We start from the raw sequence: 18,688 nt of genomic DNA on the forward strand, positions 1-18,688 counted from the left end.
TCTACTGCCTCTTTAAACACCTCTGTCCTTGTCTACACTAGGAGCTAAGTGGTGTTTAAAAACATGCTAAACATACCTCAGTTCCCCAGTGTAGACAGGACACAGGGAAGAGGGAGCAGAAGTCTAGAGAAGAGCTCAGGCCACACAGGAATACTAAGAAGGTACCTATGTGAATTAAGGACCAGGGAAAGCAATTGTAGGCCTGACTCTCCATTATGTTGCACCTCAGGGAGCTGGACAGCATTTCACACTCACTCTGCACGGGGTGAACACTACACAATGTGCAGGGTGGAGAAAACTGGGCCCAGTGCATCTAGTACAGATAATCACATTGGAATTTTGAGACAGAACATACAGAAGATCACACCAAAGCAGCTTCTCTGCCTGCAGCAGGAATTTACCGGTTTATTTTTCAGCTCCTGTTTGACGCCTTCAGGTATCACCAAATTACATCTCCGTAAATGGACTTCCTACTTCCTCCTTGTCCATTGCTCCTTGTGCAAAGCTCAGCAATCACTGAGTAACGTGAACAGAGAGATGGAAGTTCTCAGCAGCCCATAGAAGTGAAACCGAGCAGCCCACATTAAAACGTAAAAGCACCTGCCACACTTTGTTCTGTACCCAGAATAATCTTCCCTAATAACATCCATATTGGGATCTGAAAGAGTTTCAGAGACAAACTGGAGACACATTGAAAATCTTCTTAGAGAACATGGAGCTCTTTTTACTGATCCATAAAGAATAATTAATTGGCCCAAACTTGAAGTCCTTATGCAGCCAGAACTAGGTGTGTTTTTCCTGAGTAGTGACTATGGAATGCAGCTCTAATAACTATTCACTTGGCCACTCTCCAAAGCACAGCACTCTTGGCATGCCACACAAAATGAAACCAACAAAACTCATTTATGCGAGTGCTTCATTCCTGGGTTCTTGACTCATTATTGCCCCGCCAGGAAGAATCAAAAGATCTCTCTCGTACAAAGGATTCATAATCAATCCATAAAGGTAACAGGTTATGAAAAATAATTAACCTGGGATAGTGGTCTCCTGTAATTCACTGTGACCAGAAAAATGCAACCCCAACTAAAATACCAAATAGCAAGCGCTGGATACTCAGCAGGGTGCCATGACAGCAGGATAGGACTGTTAATGGCCAGGAATCCACCATAAAATCTTACTAAACCTGAAATCACAGGCAGTCAAAATCCTTCCTCCTCCCCATCCCATCATTACTGCGTTCTTGTCCACCGGCCCTTCAGATGGACTCCCAGTGGCATAGGTTCTATTTCTCACCATTCTCTTCGTTCTCACTAACTTTGACAACCACCCCCCAATTAGGCGGAGCAGCCCACCCACACTCAGCAACAGCACAAAACACACACACAATTAGTTACCAACAGCAGACAAATTGCAGGTGCAACAGCCCAAAGCCTTCTCCTCCCTGCTAAACCCAGCAGGCACCCGAAAGTGGCTAGCAAACTCACTTAAATAGAAACTACTCTACGCGGAGTACCCAATCAGTGACCAAACCGAGGAGACTCGGATCAGGTCATGCTAACCTCCCTGACAACATGTCTAGAACAAGCAGTCACTAATGCTATGCCAACAGACTGAGACGCCATTTCAAGAGATGGGCAAGATGCACTGCTATTGTTTGGATTTGGCCACAGTGGGAGTTAAAGCTTTACAGGGGAGGCTGACAGTACCTGCAGCTCAGGAAAGGTCATTGCGGAGGCAAAACAATTGCTCTGTAACCTTAGTACATCTGAAGTGAGTTTTGCTTGACATGTTTCAGGGGCCATATCTGCTAAGGAAGGACTCGGCGCATACCTGGTACCACCCTTTGGCCTATGCACACCACACATGCTCAGTTTGCCTAAAAAAAAAGAAAATAAAAGGCTAATCAACAATAGCTTCAAAAAAAGGTGGTTTTCCATCTGCTGTCCCTGCCCAGTCCCCTGGGCTCCGAGTATCAAACTAAGCTCTTTCTGGACTTCACACCATCGCTGGTGATAAATGTTTCACAGTTCTCAATGTTGCTGGACAGGAGAACGACGCTTGAACCAGAAGAAAACTCCAGTGGCTGCATTTTCCTTCGCAACACAGCTGAACTTCTCAAGCAGTCATCTACCATCCACTCAACACCTGCCCATCAGCCTTCTTCTCGGATTTCAACTCCTGTTCATGGCCCATCTCCACCCTGTCAACTCTCATTCACTATCGAGATCTCGACTCCACCTCCAATGAGCCCCATGACACCAGCCTCCATTGCCCACGTGTTACATATTCCAACAAACACCTTCATGCTGCTCCCATGCATAGGACGAGCTCCCTTTAACTGTCTGGCAAGCCACCTCATTATCCTTCAAACTCTCCTCCACCACAATGCCTACAACAAAGTTGACAATGGCTAGGCCACTGGTGCGCTGAGACAGTCCCTATCGTGCTGACCAATATGGTTTCCCTGTACTTCCCCCATCTGTCTGTATCCATCTGTTGTCTCATCTACTTAGTTGGTCAGCTTTAGGGGAAAGGACAGTCTTTTTGTTCTGTTTGTACAGCGCCTAGCACCATGGGGTTTTGGCCCATGACTGGGGCTCCTACACACTTGTAATACAAAAACTCCTCCTCCTTAAGGTCTGAGCTTTCTCCCATTGAAATAAAATACTAACGATGATGATAACCAGAGGTGAAAGTAAGCCGGTACACCCCGGTACAGTGTACCGGGGCCTGGCTTCCCCAGGCAGCAATTTAAAGGGCTTGGGGCTTCCAGCAGTGGCTGGAGCCCCAGGCCCTTTCAATTGCCACCAGAGCCCCGCTGCTGGAGCTCTGGAGGAGCAGCAGCGGGGCTCCCGCTGCCTCTACTGCCCTGGGCCCTTTAAATAGCCGCTGGAGCCCCGCTGCCGCCACCCCAGGGCTCCGGGGGCTATTTAAAGGGCCGGGGCGGTAGAAGCAGGGGAGTCCCGGGCCCTTTAAATAGCCCCCAGAGCCCGGGGGGAGCCGGTGCCGATTGGGGGCGCCGCGGGAGTTTGCCGGGCCCAGGGCGGTAGCAGTGGCCGAGCCCTGGGCCATTTAAACTGCTGCCGGAGCCCCCGGCTGCCGCTGCTACCCCAGCAGGGGAGGGCACTTACCGGTACAGGACGGGCCGGGGCTGGCTCTGACCCCCGCATCCCTGCCCGAGGCCCCGCCCCTTCCGGGGGCCAGAGCCGGCCCCAACCCAGCCAGTCCCTATTTCTACTTTCACCCCTGATGATAACCAATAGTAAATAACAAAGAAATCAAACTCTTCATGGAGTAAAGCACAGCCCATCACAAGGATGGAAGAATTAAAATTTCTGTGTCTACGAGAGCAGGACAAGTCCCTCTGAGGAGATTAATGTGGGGTGGAATCAAAGGACTTCTCCTGCCCGTCCACCATGCTCCTTCCCGCTCTCCCACAGCACATATATGTCATGTCTTTGAGGAACTCCTCTGCCAGTACCAATACAAACACATCAGCTAATTTTTCATGAGACAGGCAACATGCCCCATGCACTCAGGATCCTAAGGAACTGGTGGCTGCGATGTTATCGGCAGCCATTGTCCAAGCTCCAGGCAGTGCCACGGTTCAAAGCCACTTCACAAACAATGGGACGCTTCACCACAGGAGGTACAATTGTGGGCTGTTACCTCAACGAGCTTTGTACAGCAAAAGGCTCCTGCACAGCTCTACTAGCCACTCACATCGGCCACTGCATGGTAACAACACGTGCCCTGCAAGTGGCCTTAGGAAAGAGTAGGTGAAAAATCTATAGCTAGAAATCTCCTGTAGAATAAAGTGTCCATGTGATTCACCATTTCCCTCTGCTGTGAATAAACAGCTCCACAGAGGGAAAACAAGGAGTATTGGCAAAAAAAAATATGTAGGGGTGGGGATTTGAGGGAATCAGCCCCAGCCCCATACTGATCTGAATACTATGCCCTGCATTTTTGGATCCACTTATGAACTCCTTGGGTGGCTCTGTCTGAAGAGTTAATTCCACCGAGACACCTCAAACTATAGGGACGTTCAGATCTGAATCCAGCCCCCCAACTTCATAGGTGAGACTTCTCTCTTTCATGGACCTAACCCCTCTCTTCTCCAGCCCCATCCTAAACGTGGGAAAGCTCTGGATCCAGCTTTGCATTCAGAGTACATTGAGCCAGACTCTCGGCTAGTGGTAAGCAGGACAGCCCCTTTGATTTGAGAGGAGTTGTGCCCTATTTACGTTAGCTGAGAATCTGGCTTGCTGTCATGCGTATACTCATTTTCTTGATCGAGTGAAGGAGAAAAGGAATGAAAACAAATACAGACAAACCTCATGGGCCCATTCCTCTTTCTTTCATTCTATCCCCTTTTGTTTCCTACAAAAGAAAATTGAGCTCAGACTGATGTCTACCTCTTAAAATATTAAGATAATTGAACAGAAGCTGTTCCAATCCTGGCTCAGCTCTGAGGTTTGCCTACACACACAAGTTGCACCAGTTTAATTTAAACTGATTTTAAAATAGACTAAGTCCAAACCCTGTGTGGACTCTCAGACTGGTTTATAACTGGTTACGGTGGTTTAGTCTGCAAGCCAGGTTTAAATTGATTTAAGAGTGTCTGCACACAGACCTGCACTAGTTTAACTCCATCATTTTAAAATCAGAGCTTTAGTTAAGCCAGTGCAACTTTGGGCATAGACCTGTCCTGAGATTTGAGGATCTCAGTTCAAGCTCGGTACTACGGGTTAGACGGTTTCTGGGCCTTGCACAGATGCTCAGGGAGGAAGAGAGGACAATGAAGTCAATGGGAGCTGAGAGCACTCTAGGAAGCATTGTAAGTGTGATTAAGGCACAGTTCTATTTCTGGCCCTGCCACAGGCTTACTGGGCAACCCCCGTTACCTTCACTATAGCTCAAGTTTCCTCCTCTGGAAGAGGAGGAGCAGCTTCGAAGGGAGTCATGAAGCTAAATCCATGAACATTTGGAGAACACTTTGAGACCCTTGGATAGAAGGTGTTATAGAAATGCCACGTACTATTATACTGCATTGGACGGACTTGCAGCTCAGGTCAAGGAGACTATTTGCATGACAGGCTATACAAGGGTTACCAAAAAGTGTAAGAAAAGGAACAGGGAGGTGCCATCTACCCAGGTGCCATCTGCAGGGCGTGCATGGTGTTATCCCCTGGTTCCATGGGTCCATATTTCCCATTCCTGATCTGGTGGCAGTGCCCTCTCTCTCCTTTGTCAATGTCCTGCCTGGATTCCTCACGGCTAGCCCCATCCTCCTAGCACTCCTTCAACAGAGCCACTGGAGGGTTCATGGCTGGAGGCCACCCAAGCTTTTCAGAGATGCTGGTTCTATATTTACTTTGAGAAGCTGGAAAACCCTGCCTGGCTAGCTGCCCATCCAAGTTCTGGGAGTACAAACGGCTGACACTAGTGCCATGGGGGTCACACTGTGAGACAGCAGGGCCCACCAAGAACTGCTCTGGTGGGATTTCAGCCAGTGGTCCAGCCCCCAGTCTGGCTGTAGTACAGCTTACCCTGGTTTCAAGCAACTGCAGTGTACAGCAGTTTACCCAGTCTCCACTGGGGGGCCTAGCTGTGGGCAACCATCAGAGGCTGAAATCCCCAGTGTAGCAGGCAAGGCCTAAAATCAAAGGCTGAAAGCGTGGGTACCTGCTCACACACTAGGCCCAAAAGAGCTGCATTTGTCCACACAAAACAGGCAAATGTGCACTTACATGGATACGTGTGGATAGAGGCCACAATTGCTCACCCACCTCTCTCTCATCCTGGGACTAACACATTTGCACCAACACTGCAAATAATTTCTCCTGCCATCCAGCCATGCTACGGATTTTGGCCAGAGATTCTGGATGCAATTTCCTGTGTGCACCTATGTTTTACACTTAAAATTAGGTCATAAAGACCAATGGATCATTCTGTATGGAAAAAAAATTAAACCCTTAGGGCTTGTTTCTGCCGCTCCCTCCCATTCATGGGGGTGTGCCCGCTGGGCGTCTGATACAGTCAGCTTGGAGTACGTGTACAAACAGCAGCCAAAACGTACATGCCCCAGGCGACATGCCCCGTGCACCTGGAGATCCCAATCAACCCCCAAAGGGGCAGATGGGTGCGATGTTATCAGCAGCCATTGTCAAAGCGCCATTTAGTTCCAGAGTTCAAAGCCACTTCCGTAAATAATCAGACTCTTCTAGGGAGAGCTACGATTGTGAGCTAACAAAATGCCAAGGAGCCCCGTGCAGCGTAAGGCCCGTGCATTGTTCTATCAGCTACTTGTGTTTGCCTCTGTACATTACAATATCCCATGCCCTGCACATTTTTGACTCTGATTAAAAAATAAACAATTAAAAATTTTTTTAAGGGTGGGTTTTTTTATTATATCTAACTATCTATCTATCATCATTGGATATTTCCTTCCACAGCATAACGCCTCTCCAAAAACCAAAGAAGAGAATAAAATACCCCCTCCCCCCCACCAACAGCCTTTTATCATCTCATCCCTTCTTTCTTACAACAGAAAACGGAAGCCTTCAAATGTTAACTCACACCAGCAGCCTTTGAGAATAGTCATATCCGAGAGGAGGAGTTTACCCACTGCTGAGTCCGGAAATGCGAAAGGAGTCTCAGGTTCAAGTCAAGTACTGAGGGTTTTTCAAGCGAGCCGTCACACTTACCTGATGGGTATATTGATGATGTAGTGGAAGCTGCCACATTTTATAAGTTTTCGTAACTGTTCCCTGGGATGTCCTTCAATATAATTACCAGATAAGAAGCCTGGTATCCTTAGGAATTACAGAAAGGTCATCCGCCAGATGGAAGCAATATCCCATTGTAGTCTTTTGTTTACCAGATTTATTCCAGAGCTGTTTTTATCAACTGAACCACATTTTTATCTCATGATTTAGTGAGGACACCACTTGCATTACACCTATATGCACTGAGACATCTGCTCCCTGAGTCATAAAGATCCCTTCAAAGCTTTTTTTTATCACTTTGCCTAGTCAACATCAGCAGAATATTACACTTCTTTGTAGAAGGAGCTAATTAAGTAAGGGAAAGCATTGTCCAATGGCTAAAAGGTGGGGCTATTCTCAACTCTGCCTTTGGCCCACTGCAGCACTGGGCAAGTCACTTACCCTCTACCTATCTCGAAAATGGAAACCCTTGCCTGTCTTACAGAGATGTTGTAAGAGTTTACACAGCTCTTAGAAAAGCTGCTGCAGGGAAGGTATTAGTATTAAATACTTTAGACATATGATGACAGTTGAGACTTTTTCCTCGTGATTATAGATTACATTAACTGTTGGGAGCAGAGGGCACCTCCCTACATACCCAGGACAACTCTACCATTGACATGTACTGTATCTAGAAGCTGCCAACCTAACTTTTTTATGAAGCCTGCTGCATTCTGGTATTGAGAGCTCTGTGAAACATTCCATCCTGGTTTCCTGCACCTCTTCCACAAGGTGCATTTAACAGTTGGAATTACTCCAACTGGCAACATTTCAAGGCTCCATGACTCATTCCCTAAGAAAAACATGCAGTGCATTAAACTCCACGCTAGCACATAAAATAAATGTTACCTTTATTTGCAAGAGCCAGCATTTTCTCAAATACGTTACCTGTTCAGAAATAGTTTCTAATACTTATAAAAACAGATGGCTAGAATGTCTAAGACTATTACAAACTATAAATGATGCATACATATTGTACAGATGCTAGCATCTGTTAAGAAAACAGAGTTTGTTTTTTCACATATCCTACACATTTTTTTCCTGTTGCAGGTCAATCTATTTCAAAGGACCAGATGAGCTTCTTTCAGTAAAGTTCAGTCTTTTGTGCGTGAAGACAGTTTACTTTGTTGACAGGTTTTCAGATTTAGTTTGTGAGAAATGGCAGCAGATAAGCTTTTTCCTGACCTTGATTTTCTCCTAAAGTTTACTTGAAATTGTTGCATCTCTACCAACATCTCAGGAACTGGAGGAGGAGTGACATCCTGCAGATCGGCATACTGGATACAGTGATAGACCCTGGGCTGGACCAGACAAAAGAAGTCTTGTTTGGAAATTTTTAGAGGCTTATTTTGCATTTTTAGGCCTTGTTTTGTAGTAGTCATAGAAGGAAAAAATGCAGCAGTAGCACAAAAAAAAATGACTATACTGCCCCACAACCCCACCATCAGCCTCCTGTTCAAGATCTAAAGATAGCCTGCCTTGCTTTAAAACCTCTGCTCCATCCCAAGTCCTGCCTGTCTCTACTCAACTTCTATTCTTTTCACATTCCTATCATTTGCCTCCTTTCTGCTCCCGTCCATCTTACCATTTGTGCAAGATCCTTCTCCTCTGCAGTGCCTACATCTGAAACCACCTTTCCATTGTCAAGGATGAAAGACATCTCCCTCAGACATTCAGGCCCTGAGGGTGTAGCTTCCAGTGAACAGACATTAACTAACCTGCTCTTTGTGGGTAACACAGGCCTTTACATCTGGGAGGAATTCAGACAAAGGACGCCTCACTTTTTGCTTGTAGAAGGAGCCCAGGATCTCACTCTTCTGTGATAATTACATTAAAAAGAAGAATCAGGGGGTAGCCGTGTTAGTCTGCAGCCACAAAAATAAGACGAGACGGGTACCCAGAAGTCACCTACTACAGGACAGGCCCAACAAGGAAAACAACAGACCACCACTGGTCATCACATACATCACCCAGCTAAAACCTCTCCAGCACATCATCAACGATCTACAACCTATCCTGGAAAACAATCCCTCATTCTCACAGACCATGGGAGGCAGGCCAATCCTCGCTTACAGACAGCCCCCCAACCTGAAGCAAATACTCACCAGCAACTACACACCACACCACAGAAACACTAACCCAGGAACCAATCCCTCTTACAAACCTCATTGCCTACTCTGTCCCCATATCTACTCTAGCGACACCATCAGAGGATCCAACCAAATCAGCCACACCATCAGGGACTCATTCACCCGCAAATCTACTAATGTGATATATGCCATCATGTGCCAGCAATGCCCCTCTGCCATGTACATTGGCCAAACCGGACAGTCCCGACGTAAAAGAATAAATGGACATAAATCGGACATCAGGAATGGTAACATACAAAAGCCAGCAGGAGAACATTTTAATCTTCCTGGACATTCTATAACAGATTTAAAAGTAGCCATACTTGAACAAAAAAACCCTTCAGAAACAGACTTCAAAGAGAAACTGCAGAACTATAATTCATTTGCAAATTTAACACCATTAATTTGGGCTCGAATAGGGACTGGGAGTGGCTGTCTCACTACAAAAGCAGCTTTGCCTCTCCTGAAATGGACACCTCCTCATCAATTATTGGAGTGGACTACATCCACCCTGATCGAATTGGCCCTGTCAACACTGGTTCTCCACTTGTGAGGTAACTCCCTTCTCTTCATGAGTCAGTGTAATATGCCTGCATCTGTAATTTTCACTCCATGCATCTGAAGAAGTGGGTTTTTTACCCACCAAAGCTTATGCCCAAATAAATCTGTTAGTCTTTAAGGTGCCACCGGACTCCCTGTTTTTATTAAAAAGAAGGCAGTTTACTAAATTTGTTTCCCTCTGCAGGATTCTTCCTCCAGCCCTCTGTACATTGTCCCCTTTAAACAGCACGTCAGACAACAATACTGGTTTCCTCACCAGCTTCCCCTTCTCTTCCCACTGGTGCCACTCAGCCTCAATTTGTTCATCCATGTAACGGGTGAGTCGCTTCTCTTTCTGGATCATTTTTTGAAAGTTCAGATTAACATCTGAGATTAGGCCTGATTTTCCTGGCAATAAATTCGTCATCATGGACTGCTGCCTCCTCTGCTGGCTAAGCGTGTGCATAATGCTTCGAGTACCTCTGGGCACAAAGGCATAAGGAGAGGATTAAACTTCCACAGCAAACTAATAGTCTTTCCCCTCTTCCCTAATGCAGCAGAATGGAGCCCAGCCTACTCACTGAACTAGGAAATATTTAAAGCAGACGCCGTATTAAGACTAAGCAAAATAATTAGGATAAAGTAAGAGGACTTGAACTGGACTTTTTGGGTTCAGAAAAAGTCAGCATCATTTCCCATTCGCCCCTCCCAGCCCTCTTATCTATCATTTTCTCAGCTCTCTGCAATTCCTAGTTCGTGGTGGGACTCGGCACTTCTGCTTCTAACACTGGCTGCTCTCCTGAGGCCCAGCTCTGCCCTCACTACTCTCAGTGGTTTCAATCAGAGTTGATGGGTGTATGTGAGGACAGGACTAGACCTATGGCATTTAGTGTCCAATCAGACATAGAACAAATCTTCTCAGAGCAGCCCTAGAAACACAGAAGCATCAGGTGCTTTAGAGAAGGCTCCATACATTTTTCTTGTGAACGGAACCTTTGGGAACGGAAAAATTGATTGAATTTTCTCAAGTCTAAATATTACAGACCCCAAAGAGTCCAAAGCCATGTCTACACTACAGATTTTACAGCTGTACCACTGCAGCGGTGCTGTTGTAAGGTCTCCCATGTATGCTGATGGGAGAGAGCTCACCTGTCAGCATAATTAAACCACCCCCCCATCAAGTGGTGGTAGCTATATTGGCAGGAGACGCTCCACACCGGCACTTTTGTTGGTGAAACTTGTGTCCATCAGGGGTGTGGTTTTACTGACAAAAGTGCTAGTGTAAACACAATCCAGGAGAGACAGCCCTAAAAATTCAACTTCGAACCGTGGAGAAAGAGATTGAACACTTGCTGAACAGAGATTTGTAACAGATCATGGCAGCTACTGGGTTTACCCCCCACCCTGCTGACAAAAAATGAATGAGTTTATCACTTCCTTTAACCATCCCTGTCCATTATTTTGAGTTCAGATACAGACTGCCCCAGCATACTGAAACCACACGGGACAAGGACAGAGGCGATCGTATTTATCCTCCATGCTGGAAAGGCATTTGCTTAAATGTGACTCTTCAAAGACTCATTCCAGTTCACTCACTCCCAGTGAGGGAACTTGCCCTCATTGAGCACTTTCAGGGTTTGAGTGGAACCAACTCTTCGGATTTCCGATGGCACCTCAGCTGGCCTCAGATACTGCAGCCCAACGTTCCACAACGACTGCCCAAAGGTCCCTGCCATTTAAACCAGCAGAAAAGAAAGGTCAGAATGGGGGCTGAATGGATAGCCCAGACACAGCAATTAACACCTGCCTACAAGCAAACCTCTCACTCGTTTGCCTTTGGAACGGCTGGCGAGTCCCCATCTCTGCAGAAAGGAAGGTTTTTGCAAGTGAAACGGATGATAAACCCAGGACTTTATGGTTGTCGCTATGCTACAGATCACTAGAGCTGGGGGGAAATTTATCGACAAAACGTTTTTCTTCAGAATATGCCAGTTCATCAGAACTGAAGCTTTCCATGGAAACTTACTGGCTTTGACTAAACTTTCATCGGGAAGATTTCTCAGATCCAGGATGGAATTTCCAGTCAAAGCCAGAAGGGGAGGGGAAGAGAGAGAGACAGACACACACACAGACAGACACACCCCCATCCCAGAATAGCCCTTTGCAATGGTTCAGACTTGACCTGAGTCTCCCACATCCCAGGGGAGTGCCCTGGGCACTGAGCTATCGGCTACTCCAGGGTGGATCGCTCTCATTTGATCACGAAACACAGCGAAAGGCCTTCGTTTTGTTCTGAAGTGGAACAAAAACTGATTGTGAAACCTCAAAGTTTTCCACAAAATGGGACCTTGGTTTCTGGCCAGCCCTACACACCACAGCCTGGCTCCAGGGCCATCGCCGGGACAGAACTCTCAGGGCCCCGCTGAAGAGAGGAGCACTCTCCATTCCCACTGAAACCAACAGGAAGTGAGAGCACTCCGAACCGTCCAGGCCTGAGCCCTAAAGAACAGCCCCCGACCGCCTGAACTATAGGAGAGCCATCGTGCCAGCCAGAGATCACTAGAGCGCAGCCGCACTTGGGCCACAAACTCACCCTCTCCTCTCTGTTTAGGTTTAAGCTCTTTGGGGCCGGGCCCCTCTCCATGTGGCACAACGGGGACCCATTTCAGTTAGCGCCGCTAGCTGCTACCATATTACTAACAAACAACAGCATCCCACACCAGTTTAGGGGGAGGGATAGCTCAGTGGTTTGAGCATTGGCTTGCTAAACCCAGGGTTGAGAGTTCAGTCCTTGAGGGGGCCATTTAGGGATCTGGGGCAAAAATCTGTCTGGGGATTGGTCCTGCTTTGAGCAGGGGGGTTGGACTAGATGACCTCTTGAGGTCCCTTCCAACCCTGATATTCTATGATTCTATGACCATCCCCTGCCATGGGCATGCTCCTGATAAGCCCTTTGCTCTCTGGGGGTAGTGTAGAGCCAGCTAGCCACATCAGCAGCACAGTTTGGGAAGCTTTATAGCCCCATTCCACCACCAGGGCAGTGAGAAGGGACCTTCACATGGGGCGGTATCTGGCCCTGAGTGTTTGGGGCAGACCTCTGTCTAATGGAAATGGCATGACATCAGAGTCACCTACCCCCAGCTTCCTGATAACCATGGCTAACTTGAATGAGAACGGTTACCAAAATAATTTTCTTATTATTGAGATTGTTTTTTAAAAAATTGACAAATTGGATTGAAATTTTCTCTCTCTTTTAAAGTAAACTTTACAGAAAAGGGGGAAATCCTAGAAATGGGAATTGTATGGCATCATTTCTCTTATCTGCAATTCTGTACACAGCTGGCGTCATTTCCACAACATGGGGGCTCCCAGTCAAGCCTGTACTATAGACCAACCTTACCTTCCCAAGGGCTGTCACAAGTTTATCTTTAACATTTTAGTAAGAAATGGCATTATGCCTAGGATGGCTTCAGGCAGTAGCTGGGCATTGGTAGCTCAGCCCAAGGTTCATTCCCTCTAGGGCACCTGGCATCGGCCACTGTCAGAAGACATGACACTGGGCTAGCTGGACCTTTGATCTGACCCAGTTTGGCCATTCTTATGTGCAGTGTTCTCCCTGAAAATTTTCAGCTGGGTCCTGAGCCATGAGGCGACATCCTTGTAGTTTCATAGTCTTTGGCGAGAGTTGGCTGACACTTTCCCTTCCGCAGCACTTTCCTCACATTATAACCAAAACTGCATTGATGGGCTCAGAATATTTCTAAGGATGTCATTTTTGGTGGGGTCAGCTGTGGTCCAATTAGACTGAGCTGAGAGCCAGCCATCCTACCCAAATAAAAATCCTTTTGAGTTAACAAATTGCACTTAAGTTAGGAAGCCAGTTTTATCTAGCAAGACAGCAAAAGTGACACGTCTATTTGTCTCTTCTGTCTCATAACCAAGGTGGATCTCTAGAAAACACCAGCTGGTATGAATGGCTTTAGCATTCCAAACAATTGTACCTATGTGCCTGCCTGAGAGCATCCAGAGTTTGACGTTGCAGTCATAGCTGGACGTGACAATCAGTCTGAGCTTTTCCACATACACAATGTGGGATACATTCTTCAGATGACCCCTCCAAGAGCTCAGAAGATCTGGGGGGACGAGGGTGGTACTCCAGCCATCCAGGACCTGCAGAACAGATGCCATGAGAAATTAATTTGTGAAGATGCTCACTTGGGAGAAGGTCAACAGCTTAGTTTAAACATGACACAAACCTTTATAATCTATAAATCATCTCCACTCCTTATCTAAGCTATTTTTATGGCCGTTATCACCATGGTATTTAAATACCATAAGAATGTAATCTACCAAGAAACAAATTTTCATCCCTTCCGGTTTGTGGACAGCAATGATAACGGTATAAAGCCAGTAGGGTTCGATAGTTCTGACACCTTTTCAACCATAATCTGTAACTATCTTGATAGCAGTATGCATCAGCTGGCAAAGTCTTCCTTTTTTATCCCAATTCCACTGGGAATCTCCTAATGGGTTTCAGAGTAGCAGCCGTGTTAGTCTGTATCCGCAAAAAGAACAGGAGTACTTGTGGCACCTTAGAGACTAATAAATTTATTAGAGCATAAGCTTTCGTAGGCTACAGCCCACTTCTTCGGATGCATATAGAATGGAACATATATTGAGGAGATATATATACACACATACAGAGAGCATGAACAGGTGGGAGTTGTCTTACCAACTCTGAGAGGCCAATTAAGTAAGAGAAAAAAAACTTTTGAAGTGATAATCAAGATAGCCCAGTACAGACAGTTTGATAAGAAGTGTGAGAATACTTACAAGGGGAGATAGATTCAATGTTTGTAATGGCTCAGCTATTGCCAGTCCTTATTCAATCCTAAATTGATTGTATCTAGTTTGCATATCAATTCCAGCGGTTGTATCCAGTACAACACTAGGGAGTCTACAAAGTCAGGATCCTCTTGGCCCATATTTCTCAATTCAAAGAAGGCAAGTGTATTTGTTTTTCCCTCTTGCTATGAAATCACATCTCGCTGAGCCAGGAAGGGCTGAAGAAACTCCTCCCTTCCTCATAGAGGTGGTGTGAATTTAGTGCAGGTTACCTCCAAGGGTGAGGAGAAAGGTATGTTTTCATAATGTCACTCCAGAAAGAAAAATAATCCTGATATTTATATTGAAAATAATGTCATGCATCAGCACGTCTATTGATACCTTCCCAAAAGCAATGAGACCAATCCACATAGCTTAGTTAATCTACTAAGTATTTCAAGAGGTGGTCACTGACACTGGCAGACCAGGTGCCCGCTCACATCAAGGCCCGTAGGCCTCACTGTACAATGACAAATGCAGAGCTGGAAGCCAGTCTGACTCACCTGTGTGTTAGTATTGTTAAAATAGGTATCAGATTTATAAAAATGTGTTTAGTGTTAAGCATTTCATAAACTCTAGTGAGTTGCTGCCTTCATTAATCTCACTTATAATGTCTGTATCCCAGGTTATAAGGTAGTATTTAAGTGTTTACTCTGAACGTGTAAACCCTCACAGTCAGGAGAGAAGTATTACCAAGTGTGAAATACTAGTTTGCCACAAGGGGTGTCATCTCCTGCCCAACAAAAGAAGGACTATAGACACCAGACAAGCCATTGTGGAAAATCAGGGGACAGAAGACTTGGCTAATTGCTCCCCCCACACTCACAAAGAGGAGATGTGCACAAGCACTCGTCCCATCAGCTTGAACTCTGGGAGGAAGGCAATAAAAATCCACCAAGAAGAAATTGATATCTGTGTCGCTTGAACTCTGAGAGGCAAAGATTTCTAAGCATAAGCAAGGGATCCCCAGCCTTTTTGCCTGGGTTAGCCCTAGAGGGCTTATAGAGCTTGCATATTACAGCAGCTTCCATTGCCTTCTGGAACCTAAGACTGACTCATTCGTATGTGTTTATCTGCTTTAACTTTGTAAATAACTCATTTCTTTTTCTTAGTTAATAAATCTTTAGTTAATTTATTATAGGATTGGCTACAAGCATTGACTTTGGTGTAGGATCTAAAGTGCAGCTGATCTGGGGTAAGTACTTGGTCCTTTGGGATGGGAAGTTGTGATTTTTGGTGTAAGGGAGCATCTATCACACAAAGGCAAGTTTACCTGGGTGGCAAGATAGATCGGAGTACCCAAGGTGACTGTCTGACTCCATGTTAAGCCTGTTATAAGTGCTTGAGGAGTTCACACTTGATATGTGGTTGGTGAAATCTAAGTATAGAACTCACAACCCGTTTGGGATTTGTGCCTTGCTTCTACACAGTCTGCCCTGAGGCTGGTACTCATGCTTGAGCGCCACTTCAGACAGCTTGACAGTCATACTTCCAATAAGCTCCTAAAAATGCATGGGCAATATTTGTGAATATAGGGAGGGTATTTTCGAAAGCACCTACATGATTTAGGAGCACAAGTCCTATTTATTATGCAGGGACATCTTAGAGGCCCACAGAAAATTCAGTCCATTACAAAAAATCTGAAATGCCAACCCCACCCTGAATGTGATGAGGAGAGCTTAAAGGAAACAAGGCTATGCCACTGCTAATTAATATAATGTATAAACTCTTTACAGTACAGATTCTGCAATGCACTACCTCATTAGTTTCCATCGATGGATTTTTTCTGGCAGGAACTCTACAGTATTTTGGGATTAGGTGACGAAACATGTTCTCATTTCTACGAGATGTTTCTGTCTTTCCTGCCCTGGAAACTTTCTTTACCTCTTTTGATTTGCAGTAATTCTCGATATCCCAGATCTAAGGAGAGACTTTGTTAGTAACTTTTTAATTTTCATTTACAAAAACACCAAGTTGCACATTCCCCTGAAACTGGCTAGGAAGTGACCAGTCACACCGCTCCCATTCACCATAGTATGAGTGGTGCACATAACTCATCCTCCAGTTTTCACTCTTCTGACATCTCTAGGGACAAAAGATAGTCCCATTTGCTCTCCAGCTTTGTTTGTTCATTCACTGGGTTTTAAATTAAGGTCTCAAGTTTTCACACAGCTCATTACTTTCCAAGCCTTTCAAATGGAACAAGCTGTTTGGTCTGTTTTGAACAGCAGACAAGTTACAAATCCTATGACTTTACTTCTTATCTTCAAAGTCAGACTTTCAAAGAGGCTGTTTTTCAGACATCATAAAACAATCACCTTAATATAACCTAGGGAATCTCCAGTCAACAAGATGAAGTCCTCTGGATCCGTGGACATGGTACCGACTACTGCATTTACATCATCACCATGTACTGCCTGAAATTTGCCCAACATCCCCCCTTCACTACTGACTGACCAGGCATAGATGTAGCCACCTGCAGAGCTGGTTAGCAAAATGGCTGTGTCAGGAGACTGCTCACGTGTCTCCAGGAAAAGTATCTGCAAAAGAGAAAGCCATAGCAACACATGCCCTGTCCACTCTCACATCCACTCGGATTGCTGGGTAGGTCAGAGAGAAATGTAGACGTCTAACCTTTTCTACAGCAGCTGGGAGGCCCTTCAACTCTTCCTGCCAATTTGGATAGGTTTGCTCTTGGGTGCTGGTTTCAGCAGCATCTTGGTCTTTGGGAGAATCACTTTCTATGTCAGTATTTTCCCCTCCTGGAGGCTGGACTGCCTACAGAATCAAAAACACCACCACATACCTTTAGCCAGGCCTTACATTGGAGGCCGATTAGGTTCTGCTCTTCTTGACAACAGACTCTGCAGGGTGGTAAGACAAGACAGTGCTTTTTTGAGGGGCCAATATTTCTTTCAACCTTAACTACAAGAAGTTCTCTGTTATAAGGCCAGGTCCTGAGACCCTCTTACGGAGGTGAGTAAGGGCCAAAAGAAGCAGAGAGCTGGGTAAGAAACATGTGGCAGAGGGTGGCGGGTGGAAAAAAAAAGCAAGAGTACCAGGAAACCACCTTGAATTTTCACCATTTGTTGTTTAGGGCAGGGTTCACTGTGTAAAAGACAGCAATGCTTATGCTGGGACATGTCTTCACCCCAGCTTGGAACAAGCCAGCGATTGTTGTAAGTTTAGCCTAAATCACAAGAGCTTTCACAGAACCACACCTGCTGCCTTGTAGCTTCATCCAGTTGCTTTTCTCTGGACGGTCTTATAACAGATGGAGCAGGAGCCAAATTTCTGCATTGGCCAAAAAAGGAAACGGAAGGCTTCTCGGTAGTTGAAAGCCTAGTTGCCAAGCTAGTCCTCGAGTCTGCCCAGCGCTTTTTCCCAGACTCTGCATAACAGCTGAGCTTTACGGATACTGATGGCTTCTTTGGGATATTTCCTCTGCTGGGATCTTCCTTACTCTCAGTAAACACCTAAGCAATGGGAACAAAAACTGCATTTCAGTGTGAAACGGTCCCTTGAGACTTTTCCCATCTTCCTTCTTCAAACTGCTATAGCTCATCCCATCTGCTGGACTGAATTACTGAAGAGGCAATGGGTTCTTCACTTGCAAAGCAGACCCAGCCATTCTGGCCAGCAACATCACTTTTCTGCTGCAGTAGCTTAAGGAGAAGTAGAATCCCTGTTTCTATTGAGAAGTAGCTGCCAGTATGACTAAATTAGGGTCTGATCTATCTCCCATTCATAACGTCTGTGACTTCAGTGAACGGAGGATGAGCCTTTAACTTGTGGAACAAATACCAATGCAATATATTTTCAATACAAGATCTGGAGGTTCACAGTGGTCAAAGCTTCCCACAATCCAGCCTTGTAAAGCATTGGAACAAAAGGAGGAGGGAGAAAAATTGTTGTTCTTAACCTCTGAGGATAGGACAAGGAGCAATGGACTTAAATTGCAGCAGGGGAGGTTTAGGTTGGACATTAGGAAAAACTTCCTGTCAGGGTGGTTAAGCACTGGAATAAATTGCCTAGGAAGGTTGTGGAATCTCCATCATTGGAGATTTTTAGGAGCAGGTTGGACAAACCCCTGTCGGGAATGGTCTAATATAGTCCTGCCATGAGTGCAGGGGACTGGACTAGATGACCTCTCGAGTTCTATGATTCTATAAAAACATGATGCACTTACAAAGCACCACACAAATCTATGCTCTGTCCCCCAGTGTGCTAGTTCTGTTCTGTAAGAGCTAAAACAGAATTCTGGCTACTGACATGCAAATGAACCATCAAGTGACTCCACAATTTCAATTTCCTCCAGTGATAGGACAGCTGCTGTCTCAACAAGGTGTGCACGCTCTGACGTGG

General features: G+C 45.6%; 1 protein-coding gene across 1 annotated transcript in view; it reads right to left on the reverse strand.

The window, feature by feature from the left end:
* Positions 1–7,604: 7,604 nt before the first annotated feature.
* Positions 7,605–18,688, reverse strand: part of EFCAB8 (EF-hand calcium binding domain 8) — a 38,291-nt gene continuing 27,207 nt past the window's right edge. Inside the window, exons 19-27 of the mRNA XM_024215444.1 lie at positions 17,545–17,799; positions 16,958–17,101; positions 16,642–16,863; positions 16,082–16,243; positions 13,441–13,609; positions 11,036–11,168; positions 9,717–9,921; positions 8,489–8,587; positions 7,605–8,071 (exon numbers count right to left, since the gene is read on the reverse strand). Of these exons, the coding sequence (XP_024071212.1) occupies positions 7,865–8,071; positions 8,489–8,587; positions 9,717–9,921; positions 11,036–11,168; positions 13,441–13,609; positions 16,082–16,243; positions 16,642–16,863; positions 16,958–17,101; positions 17,545–17,799 (1,596 nt within the window). The 3' untranslated portion in view covers positions 7,605–7,864. The remainder of the gene's footprint in view (positions 8,072–8,488; positions 8,588–9,716; positions 9,922–11,035; positions 11,169–13,440; positions 13,610–16,081; positions 16,244–16,641; positions 16,864–16,957; positions 17,102–17,544; positions 17,800–18,688) is intronic.

Source organism: Terrapene carolina, unplaced genomic scaffold (genome assembly GCF_002925995.2).
Source record: "Terrapene carolina triunguis isolate 2854851 unplaced genomic scaffold, T_m_triunguis-2.0 Scaffold130, whole genome shotgun sequence".
NCBI lineage: Eukaryota > Metazoa > Chordata > Testudines > Emydidae > Terrapene > Terrapene triunguis.